Source organism: Siphateles boraxobius, unplaced genomic scaffold (genome assembly GCF_051911475.1).
Source record: "Siphateles boraxobius isolate OS27281-9 unplaced genomic scaffold, OSU_SipBor_1 7, whole genome shotgun sequence".
In the NCBI taxonomy this organism is placed as follows: Eukaryota; Metazoa; Chordata; class Actinopteri; order Cypriniformes; family Leuciscidae; genus Siphateles; species Siphateles boraxobius.
The window spans coordinates 24919093-24945000 of record NW_027509197.1 but is presented as its reverse complement, the minus strand read 5'-3'; the positions used below and the strand labels follow the sequence as shown (position 1 = coordinate 24945000).

Below are 25908 nucleotides of genomic sequence, written 5' to 3'. Positions count from 1 at the left end.
AGGTTGGTTTTCGACACAGTATTATGTTTTCCTGAGTAAATGAATGTAGTAAATGCTCTCACCTTTTGGACCACCGGTAACAAACGCTGTTGGACCCGCACCAGTAACATACAGGGAATGTGTTTCCTCCCGATTTCTTTAAGATCAGACCTTCACTTTTGTCAAGGCAAATAAACATATGAATGAACAAATACTAATCTAGCCAAGGATTGTTTTATTGTATTTTATGTTACTATGTACATTCTTACATTCCTTTTGGTCCCAGATCCTGAATAAATGAGATTTGACTCACTTCCAAAAATTCAAGCTGAAATAAAATGCAGTTAGCATTATTAGCATCAATAAGCCTCAAAGGAGCTTTATGGCAAACGTGTATGAGCCACACACCAGTTACTTTAAAATTAGCTTATCATTATTTCAGTTAAGCATGGTTCTTTGAATAATTTCTGCTATGGTGACTAAAATGAACCACAAATTGGCTTCTGCTTTGTACAGTCCAGTTCTACCTTAATAATTAGTCAGGGAAGTGTGAGGTGAAAACTGAAGCCGGGGGAAAATGTTTCTGGGTACAGGTACTCTTTCATTAGCCCTGCAAACCATTGTTAATTATGTGACTGACAGAGAATTAGCCTTTAAAGCAGTGAGCTATGTGTGGAATCACCTCTCAGAGGCGTTCTCTACAAAAGAGCCTGTTTTAATGAGTGGAGACACAGCACAGGTAGAGTTCCTTCCAGAACCTTCATTCTGCAATCATGTGACACAATGGTAACGGAACCATTCTTTTTTAATTCTAGGGCTATTGGCAGACAATAGTGCACATAGATGATATGAGTAAAGTTTTATTCATTCTTTGATCATTCAGTATCATTATATATCATGAAAATGACCTTATATTACCATTAAATGGTACTGCTACAGTACTTTGTCGTAAAGGCAAATACAAGGAAAAAAGCTGTGACGTACCGTTGTAGGATGTGTCCTGTATAAAGGCCTTTTCAATATATTCCTCAGGTAGTCCTCAAGTTGCAACTGTTAGAACAAAACGAAGACTCAAACACCAGAAAGAAAGCTAAAATATATAAGTGTAAATATAATTATAAATATTCTCAGCAATAATTATGGCTTTTAACTTTTTACTCCATATACTGTGCATATATACTTTTTTTTTTGGAAGAGTTTATATAAAGGGTTGATTGATATTCTATGGCACACTTCTGCATGCCATGGTCAATTTAAGTTATTCAAACAATAGCTAAAATAAATAATTTTACTTTTCTACTGATGAGCTGTTCCTCTTTGACAAGAGCATCAGGTCTTCGTGGTAATGTTGGTATGTGTCCTCCGTGAAACCGTTTGCGGCCTTTGAATGACCTTCTTTTGACTGAGTGTCTGTCAAAAACAGGAAATCTGACTGTCAATATTTGACAAGATTTGGGTTGCGTGTCTGTGAAAGCACCTCTGATTTGATTAACCGAGAGGTAACTGCAGTGAGGCTGAGAAAAGGGTTTTTCGTAGGGTTTAGGGGCGCTAACAAGAATACATCTTGGACAAATTAAGTACACCCAACTGAAAAATGAAAACACTTAGCAGTTCAAAAAGCAACGAAGCAAGTTTGTTTTTTAAGACTTGTGGTGTGTTTGTGAGAGAGCGTACTGTATGCATATAAAGATGAAATTAATACAGTGCATCTTACATTCGGCTTGGCAGGGGGATTTTTAAGAGGGCCTTGAATTTGAGCAGTTCCTGATGAAGTGCCTGGAAGTGCTTGAAACGACGCTTGATTTTCCACTTGAAGTTTCCGTGGCTCAACTCTATAGTATACAGGTTGGGATTCAGCACCTTGGATTGGATAATTTGAGAAACAAGAACTGACTGAATATGTGTTTGTACTAATCTAATCATGATACATGGTACAAATGTATAGATTTTTTTTTAAATACTACAAAGTATTATTTTACTTTTGTTCTTTAGCAAATAATCCAGTTGATTATTACAATAGTTCAAAAATTGTTTCATAATGTTTTAGTGTTGAAGAAATGTGTAAGTGATTAAGTTTTAATTTGTATTACCCTTGTAGATGTGAATCTCTCTACCTCTGTCACCTGCACCAGGATTGGCACTTCTTCAAGAAATATAACGCCATCCAGGGACTTGAATGGAAGAAAGTTGTATATTGCTTGAAATGATATGTTCCTTGATTCTGAAAGTAATCATAATATTGAAATGAGTCATTGTAATGATTTTTTCTCAACATATAATCATATGAGCTAGTTGAGATCTATAAGAAAACACTGACACACACCTATGTTGTGGTAATCATTCTGATTCATGTTGGCCTTGTATTTTAAACTGGCTGATAATATCGTAGCGAATCAAAAAGTACAGCTTTAGAAATATTTTGTTTGGCTTTTTATCCTTTGAAGTTGTGCAGTAATGGCATGTAGAGGCTCCATTTGATTGTCAGCAGGATAGCGATTGAAGGCTCCAGCTGGAGGTGTATGCTGTGTGCTCTGAAGTTTCTCAAGGCTATATCTGCTCTGTATCAGATAATGATTTTAGTAAGCTATTACCTGCTGAAATATTGTTCCTGGAAATATTAATGAACATGCACTGATTTAGAAGTGAGCATAAACAGCACTTTATACGGTAAAAAAATAGTGCCAAAAAACTTTTTCAAGAAATGGTCAGTGAGGTGCTTACAATTCAGGAAAAAAATTGATCGTCAACCTCAGGAGATCAAAATAAATATTATATGAGCTGGATTTTCTATTTATTTTCTATGAGGTTTACAATTTTTGTAAAACTGTTACCAAAATATATGACATGTCTAAATACAGTTTACAAAACTTGCATTTGTCTAGCAAGAAACATTAAATAAATACTGAAATTCAATAAACTAAATTTATCAACCAAAAAAATAAATTGAAAAAAGTGTCAGAATGTTTTACGGTGAATGTGATTTCACTAAGTGCAACATGTTTCTGCATCCTGCACAACATTCCAATCAACCAATCAGATTTGAGAGACACATTTCCAGTTTCTGTCAAGTTTAGACTTACTACCAGGGTTAGGTGCTTCTTCATCAGTGTTATTCATCTATCATTTCCTGATTTTAGGGATGTTATGGGTAGAGTTAGGTTATGTGGTTAGGTCTACATTTTCATGATCAACAAAATATGTTGATCCAGGAACATGTCTTGCTCGGCAAATATATAGCCCTCATTTTCTGTGAATCCCTGTCTGTTCTCATTTCAATTTTAAGTTGGTTGTGTGTATCTTGTTCTCATTTATCCAGTGCTCCTGTATTTCTGTTAGTTCATTTAAATTGTATTAAATAAAGGGACTGCAGAATTAGATCCTGCCTCTTAACTCTCCTTGCTGCAACCAGTGTGAACCCTGCATTTATGCTTGCATTGTTTAAATCTCATTCCTTACATTAGATTCAGTATCAGCTGTGAAGAGACCATGTTTCTATTGCACTATACATACAGTATGCTGCTTCTAAAAAGTCCAATATAGAATCATACAACTCACTCTCCTTCTGACATAATAAAAAAAGCAGTATTCTGAGAGGTCAGCTGTCCTATATGAGGTCACTGTTAGACGCAAAGACACACTGAAACAGCAGTTTACCGCCACATAGGTCAGAATGGCCACTTAAGTCAAGCTCCTCTGGGTCGTCTTGTAGATGATCTTGGTCCAAGCTGCCAGAGAACCGGCTCATGACCGACTCCAGTCGCTCCAGTTTAGGAGGTCTCTGACGGCCCCTCAGAGACATTTTCTCTTAAAGGCTTTCGTCTACAAAAACAATGACAATTTTTTCAAAAGTGCTTTTGTGATGATGCAATACTTTATGCAATATTTTTTGAAGAAACATTTTTTTTTTTTTTTATTAGTTAAGATATTTGCTTAGTTTTGATACAGCAGTACCATATTGAAATTGTGTTTCTGTATGCAAAAAAAAAAAAATCAAACAATTAGTATGTTCCTATTAGCATCTACTTAATGCAGACAACTCTTCAAATCATTTAGCTGCATTTCTGTGTTTTTGTCTGCAAAATATGCATAAATACCTCGTGTTCAGATTTTTTTTTCGGTCACTGATAATTGCCCCCATATGCGAAATGCATGAAATATGGATTTAATATCAGTTGGCTGGTTGCAGCACTTTGGTATTTATATGAGGGGGAAATCTGTTAATGAGGGGCTGCTCCCCTCTCTCCTGACCGGCTCCAGAGCCAATGGCCCAAATGCAAAGTGACAGACAAGTCATCAAAGAACATGGGGATGTAATGTCTTGTGATCCCAGAAAGGGTGACAGACATTGATTTTTTTGCAATCTGACGGTACATGTAATGATAAAAGAAAGGAAAGGTCAGGGTCAAATGGCATGAAAGTGAGGAAATGGCAGGATATCACGCAATGTCACGGGCCACAAACCTTTTCCGCAACTAAACAATGCAAGAAACGCATCTTATTAACTTTTTGCAGTGAAAACTGCGTTATGTGAGGATATGTTCATTTATATTAAAAACTTAGTTAATAAATAATATTGCCCATACTCATTTAAAATTATTTTAATATGCATATTGCAACAAATGTGTGACTTTTGTTGCATGTTTATATAGCATTTAATTTATCCATTCAATTTCTCTCTCAAATAAAAAAAAATTAAATCCAAGGTGAGATGTTAAAAAGTATAACAAGCCAGTGATAATAAGAGAATATTTTGTCTTTTCACTGCACTTATTTTATGCCTGCTTCACATTTTTACTTATGAATATTTATAATTTTCATTCCAATTTGAATCAAAGCGAGAGAGAAAGCAAAAAAGGAAACACAGAGAGTATTTTGTGCTTCATTTCACCTGTCATTGCTCCATGTAAAACTGAGAATCTTCCTAATGGCCACGGCAAGGGGCCAACGGCTGCAAGGAGGGGGCAGAGTCAAACACACTTGTGATTTCCTCTCCCAACAGGACTGTGGGCAGCGGGTAAAGGTGTTACTCCATTAGCTAGAACAGGTAGAACAGACAAATCACTAAACTTATCTTGACATGAGCCTTATGAGCCTACTATTAAAAAATGCTAATGTTACATATTTAAATACATATTTAATAATAAACTTTTTTCAATACAATTATTGTTATTATTCAAATTATGATAATATATTTTGTAATAAAAATGTTGTATTAAGAAGAAAAAGATTGTAGCTGTATACATAAAATGCTCCACAAACATAGGCCTACTGTAGTTGACCTTTAGTTATTTGTTATACTTCTATCACTGATTTAAAAAAAAATAGTCTGATAAATCCTCAGTAACAACAGCTAAAAAATGTTTTGTTAAACTTTGTTATTGTCTGCTCAAATGCCAAGTTAAAAGAAAGTATTTCCATTAGGCTACATCAACTTTATCTGTGTCATTGTGGTCATTCAGGTAATATAACAGATTTACTGCAAACAACACTCTCAATATGAGAAACACACAGGACAAAGAGTTTACTGGATTAGATTGGATCTGTGGGGGATCCAAATTCATACATTTATTTAGGCCAAAAATTGTTCATGATAATAATCGGATGTGTGACAACCGCAATGTAAATAAGGTTATTAGTTTGTGGTGTAATTAGACAGGATGTGAGTCTTCATTCTATGACAGTACAAAAGGGACAGAAGCAATTCATTAAGCAAGTAATAGAGCACATTATTGTGCAAATGTTCTGCTTCAGACTAAATCAATCACCACTATAACTGCACATGCTTTCATTAAAGTGAATTACAATGCTGAAAGAGGGGAGAATCCCAGAGCATGGAACAGCAGGAAGGCAAACTAAAGAAAATATCCAAGTTCTTACCTCATTTTGAAGCCAGTGGAGGAGGAACACTTCTTCTGATTCTCGAGAATACAACAGGTTGTAACTACTCTGCTTAATCAGTCTTAAATTCTATGGTAATTCAAATAACTGGTTCCTGTTAACTTGAGGAGTTTCAGTGCTGTTACCCACTTTGAATAATGTTAGCAGTATGACTGGACAGGTCCCTTCACAGCTCTTACAATGTATCATTGCACCATAGGGGAACAAGGGAATGGTTTCACTGCATGCTCAAAGCCTCTATTGATAGTGAAAGCTCTGCCACTGGTGTGAGTGTTTGTGTTTGAAATGTTTGTACCAGGAATCAGAGAGTTACAGCTAATCTCTGTGATGTCATCCCTCATGAGATGGAGACTGGCGTGGCGGGGCTTACTGGCCGCAGTGGTATTTGTGTTGCTGACTGATTAGTGATGTGTCAGCGATTCAAGAGGATAGTTGGACAATCATTATTACAACATGTACGGCACAATTCTGAAATACTGTATCTCACAAGATAAACACGCCTTCACGATGATCCATAAGAATAGGTTTATTTAAAATTGCAAGTCTAGATTAAGTCAAAAAAAAAATTCTGGCCTTTATCCAATTATAAAGCCAAACAGGGAAATACAAACACAGTGACAGAACATTAGATACATGCTACAAAAGCACAATTTTGATAGGTTTTAATTCTGATTAGTCACAAGTTGTGGCCCAAATAACGCACCATACACTTATACTATGCACTACTGACGTAAATGTTGTAGAAGGTTATCGGAGTCTGATCCATAGGCTACTCTTGATTGTTGACTCAGGCTCCATTGTTAATTGTGTCTTCAGTACCCATGTAGGCTACTTTGCGTTTATTTTTATGTTGTTAAGTACTTTTATGTTATGCTTTGCAAAAATATCTATAGCCTATATAACGTAAAATGTATAATTAGCATTATTATTATTATTCATTTTAGCCTAACTAGTGATAATTTCAAAATGGCGGTGCCAGGGGGTAATAGACTGTAAAAAGGGGGAACTCGATACAATAAAGCATCCTTTTATAGAAAACTAATTTGATATTAACATATGTCTAATATATTCTAGACTAATTGTCTTATTAAAAATGGCAAGAAAGAAAGAAAGAAGGAAAGAAAGAAAGAAAGAAAGAAAGGAAGGAAGAAAGAAAAGACTGGGTTTTATGCTAGCATTTAAAAGCAACGCATTTAATTGTACGTTAAGCATCTCCCTCGCATAGAAAACGCTTAATGAGGCTTAATGGACCAACAGTTATAAAAAATAAAACAATTCGTTATACATTATTAATAAAACACAGGCAGCAGGTTTATTTGCACTGAACACAAATTTGCTTTCTTTAGTCATATTCTGTGCTCATCTGCTTTTCTGTAGAATGCATTATTAGTATGGTGTTTACTGAGTTTGACAATATCATTTATTTTTTTAAATATCAGTCTAATGCATTAAGTCATGTTAGCATTTCAGAGCCTCGCCCTTTCTCTCTCGCCACCACTGAGTTGCAAGTGCACAAGTTAGTTTTGCAACTAGTTTTCAAATTCACATCTACGTGCTCTTGAGTTTTTATACTCTTTTACCTTAATACTACTCACTCCACACCACTTTAGTCACATTTATTAATATTTATTTGTGCAAGCATTTTACTATAATGTCATGTAATAAAGAATCGTTGAATATTTAATCTAATATTTACTCTTTGTTTCTTTGCTTTGTGTGCTTTTTGTACGTCTTACAGGAGCAGTGAGGAAGAATCGCATGTCTGACAAAGCCACCGACACCGAGATAAACCAGTATTCTATCAGGTGATTTAATCTGGCATGCGACCGTGGGGGTGGCCGCCGTGCCCGGTCACACCCATCTAATGAGCAATAAATGAGTTAAAAAAAAAAAAGTTTTTTGAAAATTACAAATTGTCTGGGTGTTTGTGCCTTAATTGTCTGATAGCCTAAATTTGAATAGGCCAGATAAGCCCCAGATGTAAAATTTGAGTCACGGATCTGGGCCAGATCTGCACATGTCATGGCATTAATAACTGTACTGGGCCAGTGCTGGCCAAGATCTGTCTCTGATCCGTAATTTCAACCTGTTCCGGTATTGGGCCGTTGGAAAGAATGACCCCGGCCCAGGTCCGTTTAGCGAATGCTAATGAAGACTTGGCCCAAATCTGGCCCAAATACATTTAGCTGTCTGGGCTGGCATCACTAAATATCGAAAATGTCCTACTTCCACTTCTGAAGTCGTGATTACGAGCTCATCGCATTCACATTTTGACTTGAGAGGGGGTTCATGTCCAATTTGTGTCCTAGAAAACTAGCATAATTCCGATAGCACGTGGCAGGCAGGCAGCATTAACCCATCGTTCATTTAGGACATGTTGTTTAAAAAGTTAAAGATAAAGTATACCACGTCGCACTGCTGCCGCTTAACATTTCATGTGATGTAGCCATTTACTGTGAAGTAGCCTATTTTTCATTTGTTAGTACTGTAGTCCTCATAGTCCTCACATTATCCACTTGGCTGGCTCAGGTCACGTGACATCACAGTCTATTCTTCTCCGCTCGCTAGCAGGAAGTACAGCACGAGAGAGGCTCATTCAGGGATCAGCCATCGTTTAGCCACGTATTAAGCCTTTATTTTCAAATTCGTGGGGTTCAGCGATATGTGCTTCGTATTTATGTGTCACAGGTGATTTAAAGCCTGTATTGCTCGTCTCCTACAGATTGCACATCGTCTTCGGCGGGCAGACAGTTATTGACGTCAGTGCACGTTTATACTATTAATATTTGTGAATCATGTTTTGACGATTGTCATCGCGCGCGAGCAGAATATATGTGTAGAAAACGTGTGAATGGTTTTGTATCCTTTGCTCGCCGTGACAGCCGGTTGCTATGCATTTCATGCATCTGTGTGTACAACCATGCAGCAGCATAGCATGCAATTCTGCTGAGATGTCACACTGCCTTTTCTAACAGATATATTTGATGTATACAGTAGGTATGTTTCCATTCTGTGCAATGGTTTGATTTTGGAAGTATTTTGGGGGTGTTTGCTATTTTAACATCCCATCTTCTTTCTTTGTTCTGCAAGACAGTGGTGGGTCAGAATGAACAGAAACCTCATGAAAGATGGTGCTTTCTGAGCCTTACTGGGATCATCACATCCCCCTGCCAAAACTGGGACCCTTGCACTCCAGGCTGGTCACTGCCTTTGTTGCCCTGATCTGTTTCATAAATAGCCATGATGGGGACTTTGTCTTTGATGATTCAGAAGCCATCATCAATAACAAGGTATTAACCCCTCCCTAAACCCTGGTTACTTAATCATTTTTTCAGATGTTTATTATGAAAGGAATTATTTATTTGCCCTCATGTTGTTCCAAACTCAATTCATTGGAGTTGACAATGGATGTTGACCAAGGATTGGCCATTCATTTTCATTGTATAAAAAAAACAGCTTTGACGTTCTGTTTTGAGTAAATGATAATTACATTTTTACATTTTGGGAAAAGCCCCCCTTTAAAGGTTGGTCAATTGTGATCTCAACATACAAAATGTGTTGTTACCTTAGTAGGCCTATGTGATATTTGCAGACTTTTACAGTGTATACATTGTCTCAACTGATTTCTCCTGTATAGTCTTAAGTTTTGTTGATTAGCTGTTATCTCACTCAAGTAAATTTTGTGTGTGTATATATCTAATACTTTTGTAATATTTGCAAAAATTTTATGCAAAATATTTAAAGAATTATTATAATTTCTGCAATATGATAAAAAATAAATGTAAGTATTTTTTTATGCAAGCCATTGAAATTTCTACACTTTGTAGGATTTGAATCCTGACACTCCTCTGAGTAACATCTGGAAAAATGACTTTTGGGGAAGTAACTTAAGCAGCAACTCCAGTCACAAATCCTACCGGCCGCTGACTGTCCTGACCTTCAGGTACGTTACCACAAAGACAAAAGTATCTTTCAATTACTGCTGTGTGACTGATGATTAACACAAGGTAATAGGCCAATTTGCTTATAGTGAATATTGTCAAACCTCTTTGCATGCATTAGATGTGTGGACTTGTAATTTTATTCTCAGTGGGAAATCAAAAGAGGTCCCTCAAGTGCTTCCTCACCAGACGCCACAATAATTGACATTAAAATTGGATGCATATATTGCTTTTTTTTCAAACTCATTTCAGATTTGTCTTTGGCATTTGACTGCTTACTGTGAGGAAACTATATAGGGGGCATAATTCATGTCCAGCATGCTGCTAATGAGAATGACATTGTTTTGCGTTAGTAATGGCCCGTTATCCCAACTCAACCATAAAAGTTACTCTATAATGCTGCTATGTCTGTATGCCATCATATCTCTGCTTGTTTGTGTTTCAGAAATACAAAACTTTTGTGATCACTGTAGTCAAAGTTGGTTTTAATTATCCTGGATGTTATTTATTTTCCCAGGATCAACTACCTCTTGGCCGGTGGATTGCATCCAATCGGCTTCCACATGCTCAACGTTGCCCTCCACTGTGTTATTTCTGTGTTAATGATCGATGTGTTTGCAATATTAATTGGCGGCCTGGTTCACGATGGAAGAGGGGCGAAACTCAATCTCTCTCCGAAAGCTTCCTTCCTGGCTGCGCTCTTCTTTGCTGGACATCCAGTTCACACGGAAAGTGTAAGTAGAGTGGGAAGACGTGATTCAGCAGGCTGTCTCTACCCGGTAAACAATCTCTGACTACAATGCTCCATATCACAATGTTCATTGATGTTGCATGAAATATACATTACAAGGCCTATGGAGAAGAAAGCTTCACGCAGCTGGTGTGCATCACATAGGTGGGCTCTACAGTCAGCCGTGGCTATTAACAGTTACCGAACGCTCGCTCTGACCTGCCACGGGTGCGTCCGAGCTCGGTAGAGGCTGGCGATGCTCCGGTATCTGCTCTTTAATCAGGTTCAGAAAAAACGTATCTGGACCTGGAGGGGGTGAGGTTCAGAGAGACCACTGACTTGGGGCTACGGGATGTATCAAAGAAGGTGGCCCCAGGTCTCCAACCAGGGCCGACTGCAGCTCTGTAATGAGTGCTGCCTCCTGCCTCCACCGTTAATTTGGCACTGCCAGAAATACAGGCAATTTCACAGAAAGAATGATGGCGAAGGATGTTTTTATGCTGCCCATTTTTGTCTTTAATGTACAAGCAGGATTTCATTAGTTAAGGTGTAGAATGCGTAGCTGTTGTTAAAACAAATGCCCTCGGGGCGGATTTCACAGCCGTGACCTGCTTGATGATGCTTGATGTGACATTGTCCTTATCTCTCTGAAGTATATAGTTGATCTGATGAATAATCTTCTTTGTTGGCTCTTTATCTTGTAGGTGGCTGGCATTGTTGGCAGAGCAGATTTGTTGTGTGCCCTCTTTTTTCAACTTTCTTTTCTGGTTTACTGCAGAGCGTTTCAAGGTCAGTGGATAAACTAAAGCACTAGGCTTTGTTACAGTTATATTCATTTTATTATGTTGAATTAAGCTCAATAAAATTTGAAAGGAATTTTTCCAAAAATTACATTTGGTCATCATTTACTCGGCTGTTCTAAACTTTTTTGCATCTGTGGAACATCGTCCTTCGCATGTGGCGTTAAAACGAGGTCCTGACTCCCTGGTCACTAAAAATCTCAGGATGTCCTTCGAAAAAAAGTATAGGGGTTTAACCCCGTCATCCTGGCCAAATTTCCCCTTTGGCATCTGTCCTTCATCATGGCCTCCTAATCATCCCCATACTGATTGGCTTCATCACTCTGTCTCCTCTCAGCCAATAAGGTGGTATTCTTGGCCATTCTGGTGCTCCATGGCTGCCGTCGCATCATCCAGGTGGATGCTGCACATTGGTGGTGGTGGTGATTACCCCTTACATGTAAAGTACTTTGAGTGCCGGGAAAAGCCCTATATAAATGTAATGAATAAAAGGAGAAATTTTGAATATTGCACTGGTTTCTCTTTTCCATGGAGTTGGTCTCCGATTTTGACAGTCTAGGTTTTCAGTATTCAAAAAAGACACAAGCAGCATAAAAGCATCACAAAAGTAGTCAATTTAACTTGTGTACTGTATTGTAAGTCTTCTGATGTCTTACATTTGATTTTTGTGGACTAAAATTAAGTCATTATTCAATGACAATTTTACCTTCAGTGGGCTGAGTTAACCTCTTCACAGAGATCATTGAGATCATACAGACTGTTTTTATGAACTTGATCCACCGAGAAAAGAGTTATTTGCTCATGAACTCTGTGTACCTCTTTAAGGATACTTTTATAGTGCTTGTATGTGCTATTTGAAGATTTAAAGCGTCATTCCTCATTAATTGTAAATGCATAAAAAAGAAAGCTAGTCATACAAGTTTGAACAGTGGAGAAATAATGACTGAATTTAAATTTTGGGGTGAATTAATCCTTTAATTTACAAACACTACATGTTGGAATTTTGCTGAAAATATCTCTTTCTTTGTACCAAGCATGACGTTTCATTTAGTTGCTCTTGATTTTTTCTCTGTAGGTGGTGATAGAAAGTTCTCTGTGTTGTGGATATTTGGCAGCATTCTTCTTTGTGCAGTAGCCATGCTGTGTAAGGAGCAAGGCATTACGGTTTTGGTGAGTGAAAATGTATACATCTGAGATGATATAGTATATGGTATTAGCATGTAAATGTTAGATAATCCCACTCTATTTTTACAATACATATCCTAGATTATCTTTAAAATATCTTTATTTTCTTCCGTGTCTGAAGGGAGTGAATGCTGCTTATGATATTCTCATGGTCTGTAATCTGAACATATATGAACTCGCTCACCGGCTGCTGTCCAGGAGAAAATCAGCTGATGTAAGTGTCTTATTCACAGTCGTTCTTTAGACCCAAGCAAACTTTGGATTGATATATACTTTCTCTTTTACACCCAGGTTGGTGGGTTATTGCGGAGCGGTTTGCTTATGAGGTTGGCTCTTCTCTTTATTGGTGGTTCCTTTCTTTTGTATGCAAGATGGAGGATCATGGGAACTGGGCCTCCATCTTTCACTGAGGTGGATAACCCAGCATCCTTCGCTGAAAATGTTATCTTAAGGGTAAGCAGTCCTTTCAGTTTGGGTTTTTGATGAGAACTTTTGATAGGGCTGCACGATATTGAAGAAAAATGTGATAACTCTTTAAATTATGCGATACGATTATGTTATTAAACAACAGAAACAGAATAATCAAATGTAAAAATTAGGGATTGGCCCGATACCATTTTTTTTCAAACCGATACGAGTACGAGTATTTACATTTGTGTACTTGCCGATATCGAGTACCGATACCGATATTTCTACCGCAAAAGTAACTATAGGCTCCCAGAAAAGAAGACAGAAGACTATTTTAGAACACAGGTTAGAAGACTGTTTTTATTTTCTTCTCTGCTTGTTTTAACAAGTCTAAAAATAAATAATAATGAGTAAAATAATAAATGTATTAACACACAAACCACTGTTAATTTAACATAAAAGCAAGCAGTTACTGCGTGCATGGTCTGACATGACTGAATGCGCCCAAAGTGCGCTCCCTTAATAGTCTAATTCCTAAAAAGCTGACAGTTCATCACGATCTCACACATCTGTTATTATCAATGAAGCTGACTGCACAATGAATCTTTCATTCATAATATCCACACTTTGTTTGTTATAATTAGAGGATTTGCCAGCATACAGAATTCAGCACTGAACAAAAAAGTTTTGAGCAGTGAGGGGAGTCTATCTTAAATGCTTCTGATTAGCCATTGCGTTCAAGAAATCAACACACATGTCTGTGATTGGCTACATCGCTCAACGCTGCAAACATGTTATGAATAGAAACTCTGGCCTGTAAATCGTTTCTATTTTGTTTTAGTTGTTCTTCTTGCTTTTCTGCAACAGATGAATGAAAATCTATTAGTTTTAATATGTTGTATTCATAGATATTTCTAGTTTGCGGGAGTCCCGCGAATCGTTTTATTCTCCCGGAACCCGCACACACAGAGTGAGTGCATTACCGCCCGCGCCCGCGCTCGCGCTCGCGCTCGGCCATCAGATCTAGTGCCGCGCCGCACTCTTTTGCGTTGGGAGTGCACGTCCCTATGCCTCAGTTTACCTCGACAAAGCACTTGCGGCGGCCAGTTTCGTTTCGCAAAATGTACGTGGTATCGGGGCGTGGTATCGGCAAATTTTTATGAGTACGAGTATATGAGGACAGTATCGACCCGATCCCCGATGCCAGTATCGGTATCGGGCCATCCCTAGTAAAAATAAAACACTGCTCAGTCTTCACTGTATGAATTAAATGTATACTGATGCCTATTAAAGCTGTTGTCGCTTTAAGAGCTGCACGGATCCAATATATCGTAACGTGTGCTTTCTTTCTCCACTTAAGACATAAATGACTGTTTACGTGAATACTCACAAAAATGGACATTTTGACATAATTTGTGTGTTTTTAGCCATAAAAGCTGCGGAAGAGAATTGAAATCGCAATTATGTGCTGTCCTAGTGGCGACTTCCTGTGCACATGAGTACTACGCTTTATTGCGTCTAATAACATTAAGCATATCACACGTATGTATATATATGTCTAGTCTATTCTCTGTTGACTGCATCAACCTAAAACTTTTCATAATCTTTTGAAATATTGTAAGCCATTGTAATATGCATATCATGATACGTACATTAGCAATATTCCGATAATTTTGATATATTATGCAGCCCTATCTTTTGAAGTTGTTATTGATAATATGCTTGTGATACTGTTAATATGTATTTTTTACTACACATTTTATATCAATGTATTTTGTAGTTAAAATTGTATTTAGAAGAAAAAAGGACTTGCATGACACTGTTTTCACTGTGTGTTTATATATAATTATTTATATCTAAATAATTATAACAGTAATAATTGATAATATAATAATCCATTAAAATGTATTCATAAACTGTACACTTTAATATAACTTCTTAGTCATTTTCCCCATGCAGACTGTTTTCACATGTTCCTCTTCTCTGTTCTCCTCTCGTCTCAGATTGTGAACTATAATTACTACTACTCATTGAATGCATGGCTGCTGCTGTGTCCCTGGTGGTTGTGTTTTGATTGGTCAATGGGCTGTGTGCCTCTGATTAAATCAGCCACTGATTGGAGGATTGTCTGGCCTCTTGTGCTATGGTGCTGTCTGATGGGCTTGGTAAGCCAAGCTCTGTGCTCACAGGACAGCAATAAAAGAAGGTAAGAGCAGCACTGTATCAAAACAAGACATGCATGGTGTAGTGATGATTTGAAGAAGACAGCCTTGTTGTTGTTACCTGAACATTTATTTCTATACAGTTGTCATACCTTAATACTACTTTAAGACTTCTTTTATCATTTAAATCCAATCCTATTTGGTCCCTACTCTTCAAATTCTCCTCATGGAAATGTAATGGCAACTAAAATTATTGCCAACTATTTCTTCTATGTTTAATACATTAAGTTTGGGCTGTGATAATACAATCACATTTTTGTATTAAAATTTTGCATTAATATCTTCTAATATACATTGCATATTTATTTTATAACAATATAAACACTACAGTTTAAAAGTTTGGGGACAGTAAGATGTCTTTAATGTTTTATAATGTTTTCTTATACTCACCAAGGCTGAATTTATTTGAGCAAAAATACTGTAAAATCAGTATTGTAAAATATTTAATTTAAATTTAAAATGATAGAATTTTTATTCATTTGTCAAGTGATCCTTCAAAAATCATTCTAATATTTTAATTAGGTGTTTAATAAACATTTCTTATTATCAATGTAGCCCTGCAAAATACACAAAGTTATCGATCAACAAAATTAATCCAGCTTAACAAGCAGTTTTTGCACCTCAGTTCTCTTTGCTGTATGACAAAAAAAAAAAACAAGGAGTATTTATCCTGAAATATGAACACCCAGCATTTGTGGAAATGTGCGGTGCTTGAAGGCACAGAATTTTAAAGTAATTGTTTTGTTGGGTACCAGGGCATTGTGGAATTTCAGGAAATGATCAAGCTGATGTTGTGACTAAGGAAGCTTCATCTTCAGAGCCCAAAAAATGCCCAACTCCACCTTCAGAACTCAAACATATTATAAACACTTTTATCTGCAAGAAATTGACAGCTGAATGGGATCGGTGAATAACAAACAAACTTTACTAAATCAATTCTGTTGTTAGTGGTGTAAAACATTGTGTCCAATATGAAAATGGCTGGGATCATATTACCTACACATACTGTCGAATAGGACACTCCAGACTAACTCATGTTTCTGTTAACAGCATTTATTTGAAAACGTCTTTACTGTCACTCTTGATCAATTTAATGTGTCCTATTTAGGACTCTGACGTTTGGCTTGGTACTGCTGGTGGTTCCATTCTTGCCAGCCAGTAATCTGTTCTTCAGGGTGGGGTTTGTGATAGCCGAGCGGGTGCTGTACCTCTCCTCAGCGGGCTACTGCCTCATTCTTGCCTACGCTTTGGGCTACTGTTGCTGCCACTGTAGGAAGCACAAGGTATGTGACCTGTTCTACTTCCTGTTCAACCTGTTCAATTTCCCACTTATCACCTCCTAATATTCACCATCAGACCATAATTCACTGTAACTAATGTTCCGTTGAGTATGTGTTCACGTCTTGTGTCTGTGGGATGACCGCAGAGGCTGCTGAGAGTGGCCACGTTGACGCTGCTGTGTGTAAACGTGGCTCGCTCTGCACAGCGCAGTCAGCAGTGGAGGTCTGAACAGAGTCTTTTCACCAGCGCCCTGTCTGTCTGCCCGCTCAACGCCAAGGTGAGACTGCACACCTTCCCCTTCATACTGCAGTTTAACTCCACTCCATTGGTGAAATCCATTATGGTAACTTCAGCTTACCCATCAACACACAAAATGCCTTGAGGAAGAGACTGTGCTGAACCTGTAATAAGTGTTCTGTAAGTCAGTCTGGATTTGACGCATCAGCTAAAAAAACAAATAACTGAGAAAAGCGAATAAAATATTTGTTCTCAATTGTATTCAGTCCAATTTTGCACACCAGTGAGTTCATTAGCTTGATGAGCTCTCTAACTTTCTCCTTGCTGGCACAGGTGCATTATAATGTTGGCAAAAGCCTTGCTGACAGAGGCAACCAGAGTGCTGCTGTCAAGTACTACAGGGAGGCAGTGAGGTAAAAAAAAAAAATTCATGATTGCATCATATTCGTTTTGGCAAACACTCAAATCTTTCAACTGTGCAGTGTAGTGTCTATTATGCGACATATAAATTAGTTCACCTAATTTCCAGATATGCTTTTTCTGTTTGTTGTTGGTACAGATTACACCCTAAGTACGTTCATGCTATGAACAATCTTGGCAATATATTAAAGGAAAGAAACGAGTTAAGGGAAGCCGAAGAGCTCCTGTCAGCTGCGGTTTATATCCAGTGAGTGAAGATTTTGAGTTCAAATATATCAGTGCTGTTGTTATGAAGCCTTAATTCATCCTTGTAAATAATTCTGCTGTGTTTGTTTGATTTGGTTTAGGCCTGATTTTGCTGCAGCTTGGATGAATTTGGGTATTGTTCAGAACAGTCTGAAAAAGTTTGACAAGGCTGAACAGAGCTATCGGAATGCCATTCGATTCAGGAAAAAGTACCCAGACTGTTATTATAATTTGGGACGTCTGGTAAGTGTTTTGTTTTCTCTGTAATTTGCATACAGCCTTTAATGCATTTAAAGCATGCTTACTTTCTTATGATAGACATTTCCCCATATTTCACTTAAACATCAATTTCATTAATCTGAACAGCATGGATTTTTATTATGTCTAGTGTGGTTTTGGTCCTTAGCTATTATATTCACTCTTCCTGTATGAGTACAAACCAACATGGTGCAATTTATTATCAATTATGGCAAGAAATTGACTATTCTGCTCTAAAAATTGCCAATTTGATGTGTAATGACATGCTATTTTTGTGTTAATGAAGATTTGATTCCTGTACTCTATGAATAATCAACTTCAAAGCAGTTTTATCTAGGGGTGTAACGATACACATCATGATTCGATACAAATTGCGACACTGAGCTCACGATACAATACTATCGTGATATTTTAAGCCGGAATAAAGGTTTTTATTATTATATTTACATTATTATTATTATTATTATTAAAATAATAATATTATAATTTTATAATTATCAGGACCCACAAATATTCCCCCCATTGCATTATTATACATGCATTCAACATTATATATAGTAGTTAAATGTAGTAATGTCACTGAAATGCTGTAAACTTAAAAAAAATGTACGCAGTTCTCGCACTTTCAATGCAGGCATTTGTTGGATCTCTTGCACAGATTTTCCCGGAGCTTGCTATGTCCTGCTTCTCCTGCTATTAATGCACTATAGATATATAAAAATAAACCATCTGAAACGTTTTGAATAATCATACTACTAAAACTAAATGTGAGATGGTGATTTTAATTATGTTTGCCCTTTCACTGAGGAGTGTTGTTTAGTGCCTTCAGATGATCGATGCAATCAATCACAGATCTAATTGCAAGCGTGTCAAAATGACTATTCCCAAACTGTCAATGGTTAGTACATACAACATTTTTTCATGTTGTTTTTGCGTGTCACGCAAGCATTTGATTGTCCGTGTTTACTACAGTATGCGCATTGTTGTAAATCTGTTCATCATATAAAGCCATCGTGTCTCTTCAAAAGACTTGCAATATGTCCGAAATCAAATAATTCCATACTATATATCAACACCTACAGAATACATAAGTTGCGTCCCAAATGACGCAGTATACATTATGAACTTACTGTATGCACTATGTACTCATCCGTGTAGTGTATGATTTTTAGAAGGTTATTTTGTCATTCAACATCGGAGCCTGATGCCCCTCCCCCTCCGCTATGTAATTAAAGTTGCAACAGTCACAGTTGAGTGCATGGAGTGTCCAACATTCCACACTTTTTTCCATTAATTTAGTGCATTATCCAGGTATTTAAAGTGTTTTTGGGTGGAACTTTCAGTGTGAACACACTACTTGCGCTATTTATACTTAAAAACGTCATAGAATAGTGCATAAGCACGTGAATTGGGACGCACCTTTAGTATTCGTTAAACAGTAGGCTAGGGCTGGGATGGTTACCGCAATACCGCGGTCACTTGACTCCAACCGCGGGTCTGAGCTCATCACCGTCATCACCGCAAAAAAAACATTGGCCTGCACGTTGTGTCTAATGACATGGATTCATTGATTCTAATGACATGGATTATGTCTAATGACATTGTGTCTTACATGGTTTCAAGGTTTTCTAAACAAAACTTATCATGAAAAGATGGAGCAAATCCGATCTTTTGCGAGTTGGGGAGCATAATGTTCCATGACACATAATAACATTATATTCGTATTAGAGATGCGCGGATGGGCTATTATTATTTCATCCGCAACCGTATCACAGAACTCATCATCCGTCCGCCCACCATCCGCTGATTGTTTTAAGGTCTATGAGCGATGTAAGGCGCTGCTGCCGTGAGGCTAGAAAGCTCTTGGCTGTTCTAGAAAGGAGACTGATCCAATGCAGCAAAGATATTTAAAGGCTAAAGTCCCTAGATAGCCCACTGGCTATGTTGTATCCCTAGAATTCCGATCGGCGCACAGGCACAAAAATAAATAAATAAATAGCCTAAATAAAACGCACATCGATTAAAATTTAATCACGCACAGTGATTAAAATTAAGATACAATTTATACAAAACGAAATTTAATTTAAAAAAAAGGCTTTCTACTAAACAAAACTTAATAAAGTGGTCAAAATCATGTCTGACCCATCTTATGATCCTATCTTACTCATGCTGTTCACTTTTCATATTATCAACATAGATTAAATAAAAAAATAATATTATATTATGTAAACATAAATATGGAATATAATTCTGGGGGGGAGGGTAGTATTTAAAGCGGTTTTCCGCTATACTGCTGGAATTTCTTGCTTTTCAACCTCGGTTAGAAAAAATCCCCAGCCCTACAGTAGGCGAAAAGTCCCCGGATAACCTACTACTTCCCCGGATAACCTACTACTTCCTACTACTACTTTGGGATATTTTAAGTTTTAAAATATGGACTTTAAATGGGGGGACAGAAATATCTCAGGTTTCATAAAAAAATCTTCATTTGTGCTTGGAAGTTGAAAGAAAAATCCTATAGGTTTGAAACAACATGGTGGTGAGTAGTACATTACATGATGACAGAATCTAAATTTTTAGGTGGATTACTTTATAAATACAGTAAGCGGAGACTTGGATAACTCTATCACGAATCATATCGTTAACATCAACAATACATATCGTCGCATTTTCACATCACGATATCTCGATGTATACATGTATTGTTACACCCTTAGTTTTATCAAAGATGTGGACTAGTGGTTAATCAACATGCTTCTGAGTCGTGTTCAGCCTTGTTGCGTATGCAGGAAATGCTAGTTTGAATCCCACCTAAATTATTTCATTGCCCTTTCCCCGCTTTTTTCCTCTTAGAATAAAATTATTTAAAAAATGACAATTAAAGACTTGTTTGTTTTATCTTTAGTATGCAGACCTGAACCGCAGCATTGATGCGCTAAACGCCTGGAGGAACGCCACTATGCTGAAGCCTGACCACAGCCTGGCGTGGAACAACATGGTCATACTGTTGGACAACACTGGTAAGAAGGCTTTGGAATTTATTGGGTTAGATTAAAAGGTCAGTTCATCCTGTCACAAAAAGGGAAATTAGTATACTTGTTGCTGATGTACTACATATAGTCTGGAATACTTGATTCTGATTGGTCTGTTGCTGCATTCCATGGTCAATTATTTTATATAATGACTGCTAATTATTTAATTAAACATTGTTCCAACATAGTGTCTTATATTACTCCGTAGTCTCTTTATTCTCACATGCTAAAATAATTTTAATAATTTTAATGTTTAATTGTATATATGTGTGATAGTGAGCCTTGCGTTGGGGTCCTTATCGGAGTTTAGTTTGTGGACTGTACATAGTCTTTTGCATGTATCACAGTTTAACAATGCAGTATAGATTCTTATTGTTACGTGCTACAGACAGGGCCAGTCATGTATGTATAGCTAAGTGAGTGTTCTCATTAAACGTGACCTTGACCCTGCCCTTGGGGGTAAACAGATGATCTTGGCTTCCTCCCAATTCTTCCCGCCTTGTCGTTCTCGTCTGGTGTGTCCCAAGTATAGCCGTGGCTCATAGCTGTGTGTGTGATAGAGGGAGAGAGAGAGGTGTGAACTTCCATTCTGCAGATGCTGAGCGTCAGGTGCACGCTGCCACATGGGGCCATGCTGCATAATTAGTTCACCCTTTACAACAATTAACTCCTGCACCCCATCTTCACCCCCTCTTCTCGTCAGAGACCCTACACGGATACCTTAGCAACTTAGCTTTCTATTAGAATTGTCCGGTAACCTTTTAATGTTTTTTCTTTGTTTGACATAATTAATAGATTGAGTAATACAGTTAGGCAAGTGTAACATACTTTGGGATGTTACAATTTACAATAAGAACCATAACTTCAAACAAAAGTAGAATTCATAATAATAAATGTTTAACTAGGGCTGCACAATTAATCGAATTTCTAATTGCGATTACGATTACGGATGCCACGATTACGTAATCGTTCAAAGCTGCGATTACAAAAGAAAGTCCACTCTGTGTGTGTGTGTTTAGAGCATAGTTATGTTATGAGAGGCGAATCACGGCTACTTCAGAAAACCCAGCACAATATGACATACCAGGCAGTGACGTAAGTGTACGCTGAAATAAAAAGTCTTTCACCTCAGAAAAACGGACTTTACTGTCCTGTCAGCCGTTATACTGTGGTCGTAGCGCCGCGCACTCTTCAATTGCACGCGCAAATGCGGCGGCGCGTGCTGTGTATAGGCTGATTTATACGTCTGCGTCGGACCTACGCCGGAGCCTCTACGCCGTGGACTACGCTTTGGTTTTAATTTATACTTCTGCGTCGTTGTCCGCGTTGACGCACGCAGAGGGAGCATGTGAAACCCGAGGAAGCGGTTTGAGCAGACCAATCACAGCGCTTGCGTCCACGTAGAATAGACGCGTTGTTACATTTTTGGAGAGGTGCACGTCAGGGTACGCCGAAGGGTACGCGTGCTACGCACAGCCCACGACGTAGCTACGGTGTAAATTCGACGCAGAAGTATAAATTGGGCTTATCGCTTCACTGTATAAAGTGCAAAAGAAACTACGTGCATGGAACGTCGTTACAATGCAAATTATTAAGTCACGAAATAAAAGTAAAATACCAATAAATCACGTGTTAAGGCCAATTTATACTTCTACGTCGAACTTACGCCGTAGCTACGCCGTAGGCTGTGAGTAGCGCGCGTACACTCCGACGTACCCTGACATGCACCTCTCCAAAAATGTAACAACGCGTCTATTCTACGTGGACGCAAGCGCTGTGATTGGTCTGCTCAAACCGCTTCCTCGGGTTTCACATGCTCCCTCTGCGTGCGTCAACGCGGACAACGACGCAGAAGTATAAATTAAAACCAAAGCGTAGGCTACGGCGTAGAGGCTCTGGCGTAGGTCCGACGCAGAAGTATAAATCAGCCTTTAGCTGAGAAGAATTTGCATGCAGGTATGATTTTCATTCTATTCACCAGGAGCTGTTTCATTAACAGTTCTTGTTAGTATTGTGTATTTACCATGGTAACTGTCCTTTCAAAAATGCCACTTTATTTTCCCTTTGTGTTATTTTTTATATTATTAAATAACTGTGGTGGCTCATATCAACATTGTATTAACAAAAACTAGTTTGGGACTGCTATTTAATTGCTTTAGCATAGTCCTAATGTTTTTCTAGGTCTTACTTTGAGTCATTCTTACAATTTATGTGTATGTTAAGTAAAGGGGAACAGTACTTGTGTGTGTTAACAATTTTTATGTAAACGTGTATTATAATATGCCTATATATTTCAATGTAAATTGTGATAATCGTAATTAATAATCGCAATTACAATTTCAAGGGAATAATCGGCAATTATGATTTTTGTCATAATCGTGCAGCTCTATGTTTAACTAAAACAGTAGAAATGTAGTTTAAAATAATAACGTTGTTTAACAGTAATAAATAATATTTACCTAAATATATTTTACTAAAACATTTTAATCTATGTAAAATATCACAAAGACTTCTGTGATGATGCAAATGAATCTGTGTTTTGAATTGATTCATTTAAACAGTTCAGAACAACTGATTCACAGAAACTAATCAAACTTACCACTTTTTGCAATTTTCGATTCATGAAAGTTTTGAAACTAGTCTAATGACAGCCTTTGGAAAAAGTAATTGTCAATTAAGAAACATGAAAATGTTATTTACTGTGTTTCTTGAATTTGTATCACCAGCAAAAATTATTGTAGATATATTTTGAATTGTGTTTATTGACCAGCTCTACTAAAAAAAAAAGAAAAAGAAAATATATATATATATATATATATATTGATATTGATATGTTCACATATCATATATTGATATGCATACATTTTTGTGCTTGTGTTTTTATTATTATGAGGGAACAATTTCCCCAAAAATTTCCTATTTTGGTTTTGACAAGATATTAGAGGATTAACAGAGGATGTCTTTTCCGGGAAATGCCGGCATAAGAACCCAACATGATTAGACCGGAAGAGCAAGAATCAACAATGCTTGAAATTTATGTATTAAAAGCCTTGTGTGTTGTTTTAAAGCCACTCTTCCCTGCCGTGTGGAGAATGGCGCGATTCCCTGACAGAAGCCGTTTATTCAAACGCATCTCCCAGGCAGGTTGGCCCTCCCTGGAGAGTCTTGGCACGGTCCATTTTCCTTGCCAAAAAAAAACCTGGCACCAGCATCTTCACCCTCTGCATTTTCCAGTCTCAATTAATCCCCAAACCCCTCCCAGAAATAAGTAAATTATTGCAACCAGGAAATGGGAGTTTTCTCCTGCTATTGTTTCCTTGTAAGATTAAATTAAAAAAGTATCATGAAAGTGCACGAACATAAAACATGAGTCATATTTAGGTTTCAACAGTGAGGAATAATCCTCAGCAGCTCATGAATTTGTTAAGGGCCAGCCAGTGAGAGAAGATCTATCTGAGTCTGTGGTCAGAGGGAGTTTTGACATCCAGATCAATAAGTCAGTAGCCCTTGTGTTGCCCTCTAATTAGGAAGCTAAAAGAATCAGCCATGTGTGGAGTGGAAAAACTCTCTTCTGGAGGCTGCTGACACACCAGAGCAATCCGCTCTGCAAAGTCAACAGAAATTACAGAAGTACAGTATTTAATTCTGTTTGTGACATCTTGAACTATATATAAAAATGTATAATGTTCATAATTCTTCAGGTTTTTAATTGGCCAATTTTATTTCTGTAAATGGTTTAACACACAACAAACACTTTTTTCTGTGAAAGAGATTTAAAAGTCTGGCACTAAACACTGATTAAATGTTCTTTATTTTAAATGGCTCAGATTTTTACAGTTTATAATGAAAATGTGAGTGGTTTACCTGTTCCAAATGATAGCCAGAGCATGATATGCAACTGCTAAGGAGTTCTATGTGATCTTAGCAAGTTGCTAGGGTTCTGAGTGGAGACTAGGTGGTTACTTACAGTCTCAAGTCAAAAGAGCCCACCCCTGAGTCACTATGAAATTCTGGTCCCTAGATATTGCTTGGGTTCGTCCTTCAGTGTAACAGACGCTATGCATGATTGCTTCCGCCTTTAGCCCTGGTGGCCGCAGCAACTTCTGGTTCGGCACAGTTTATGAAAATTGTGAGAACATCTAATCTTATAGAACTGTCCCAAAACAGGTCAAAGCAATATTTATATTATCTACCTACATGATAAAGGTATTTAAAGCTTCTGAAGTTCATTACTAAGTTGTTTTAATATAATATGCTAAAATGTTATGTATATGATTAGTTGTGATTGTTAGTTATTAGAAATATGGCAGAAAGAGTTTGTTATGGGAGAATACTATTCAAGAAGCTCATTTAGCACTAAGGTTTAAGCAAAATACATAAGCATTTGGTATGTCCATTATGTTTATTTTATTTATTTTCTCCCCCATTTTATCACCAGCTAATAATGATAATGCCTAATCTTTTGGAAAAGTAAATGCCCAGTGGGTTAAGCAAGGTAACTATTTAATGTTTTGTCTTTTCAATAAAGGCAATCTGGCTCAGGCTGAGATGATTGGAAAGGAAGCATTAAAGATATTGCCAAAAGATCACACCATCATGTTCTCCCTCGCCAATGTCCTTGGGAAACAGGAAAAATACAAGGTTAATTACAAACTTTTTTCCATGTAGTGTTGCTTTCTCTGTGAAAATGTTACTCAAACTATTTCTTTGACACAGAAGGAACTTTATAATAACCAATGTTACGTTTACTCCCAGGAGTCGGAAGGATTCTTTCTTAACGCTCTGAAGATCAACCCAAACATTGCCAGTTGCCATGGTAATCTTGGTAAGTCTCCCTGGATCCCGCTGACACTTCAGTATTGTCACAAAAACAGTTGTGCAAGTTTTGACTCCTGCAATGTTACACGATATAGGGATAAATCGGTGCGATTGAATCAATAAACAAAGCGAAGTGGCTATGATTCGTCTCCCATTCACTGGGGACCGATGCTGAGTTACTGTACAGTCCCTTGATTTAAGTGGCAGGTCTTTTTTGTGCTCCTGCAGCTGTTCTTTATCACCGTTGGGGAAAACTAGACTTGGCAAAGCGGCACTATGAACTGTCTCTTCGACTGGATCCCAGCGCTCCAGGGACCAAGGAAAACTACAACATGCTGAAACGCAAAATAGAACAGAGGCAAAGGACTGTTGGATAACACTGTTTTTGATAACTGCATGCCACAGAAGTCTTTGTACAGTCTCTACATAACTAAATAAATTAATTAATCTAAA

At 37.5% G+C, this 25908-nt stretch overlaps 2 protein-coding genes across 3 annotated transcripts in view; one reads left to right on the top strand and one right to left on the bottom strand.

Annotated features, from left to right (window-relative positions):
- The window catches only part of LOC143723526 (phospholipase D1), a 25799-nt gene extending 19659 nt beyond the window's left edge, over positions 1-6140 (bottom strand). Inside the window, exons 1-9 of the mRNA XM_077216055.1 lie at positions 5857-6140; positions 4868-5014; positions 3634-3798; positions 2070-2200; positions 1694-1839; positions 1272-1389; positions 964-1029; positions 249-307; positions 63-155 (exon numbers count right to left, since the gene is read on the bottom strand). Coding sequence (XP_077072170.1) covers positions 63-155; positions 249-307; positions 964-1029; positions 1272-1389; positions 1694-1839; positions 2070-2200; positions 3634-3778 — 758 coding nt within the window. The 5' untranslated portion in view covers positions 3779-3798; positions 4868-5014; positions 5857-6140. The remainder of the gene's footprint in view (positions 1-62; positions 156-248; positions 308-963; positions 1030-1271; positions 1390-1693; positions 1840-2069; positions 2201-3633; positions 3799-4867; positions 5015-5856) is intronic.
- Positions 6141-8413: 2273 nt separating this feature from the next.
- Positions 8414-25908, top strand: tmtc4 (transmembrane O-mannosyltransferase targeting cadherins 4). 2 transcript variants are annotated; one of them, XM_077216988.1, is made up of 18 exons: positions 8414-8874; positions 8968-9167; positions 9705-9820; positions 10336-10552; positions 11253-11337; positions 12424-12518; positions 12655-12747; positions 12825-12986; positions 14945-15147; positions 16272-16446; positions 16590-16721; positions 17015-17094; positions 17241-17348; positions 17449-17590; positions 20511-20625; positions 25166-25278; positions 25393-25462; positions 25684-25908. In XM_077216988.1, exons 2-18 carry the CDS (start codon positions 9006-9008, stop codon positions 25830-25832), a joined length of 2217 nt encoding a protein of 738 aa, XP_077073103.1. In that variant the 5' UTR covers positions 8414-8874; positions 8968-9005; the 3' UTR covers positions 25833-25908. The 2 variants fall into 2 exon arrangements, with proteins under 2 accessions (XP_077073103.1, XP_077073104.1); XM_077216989.1 differs by having other exon boundaries at positions 8437-8874; positions 8972-9167.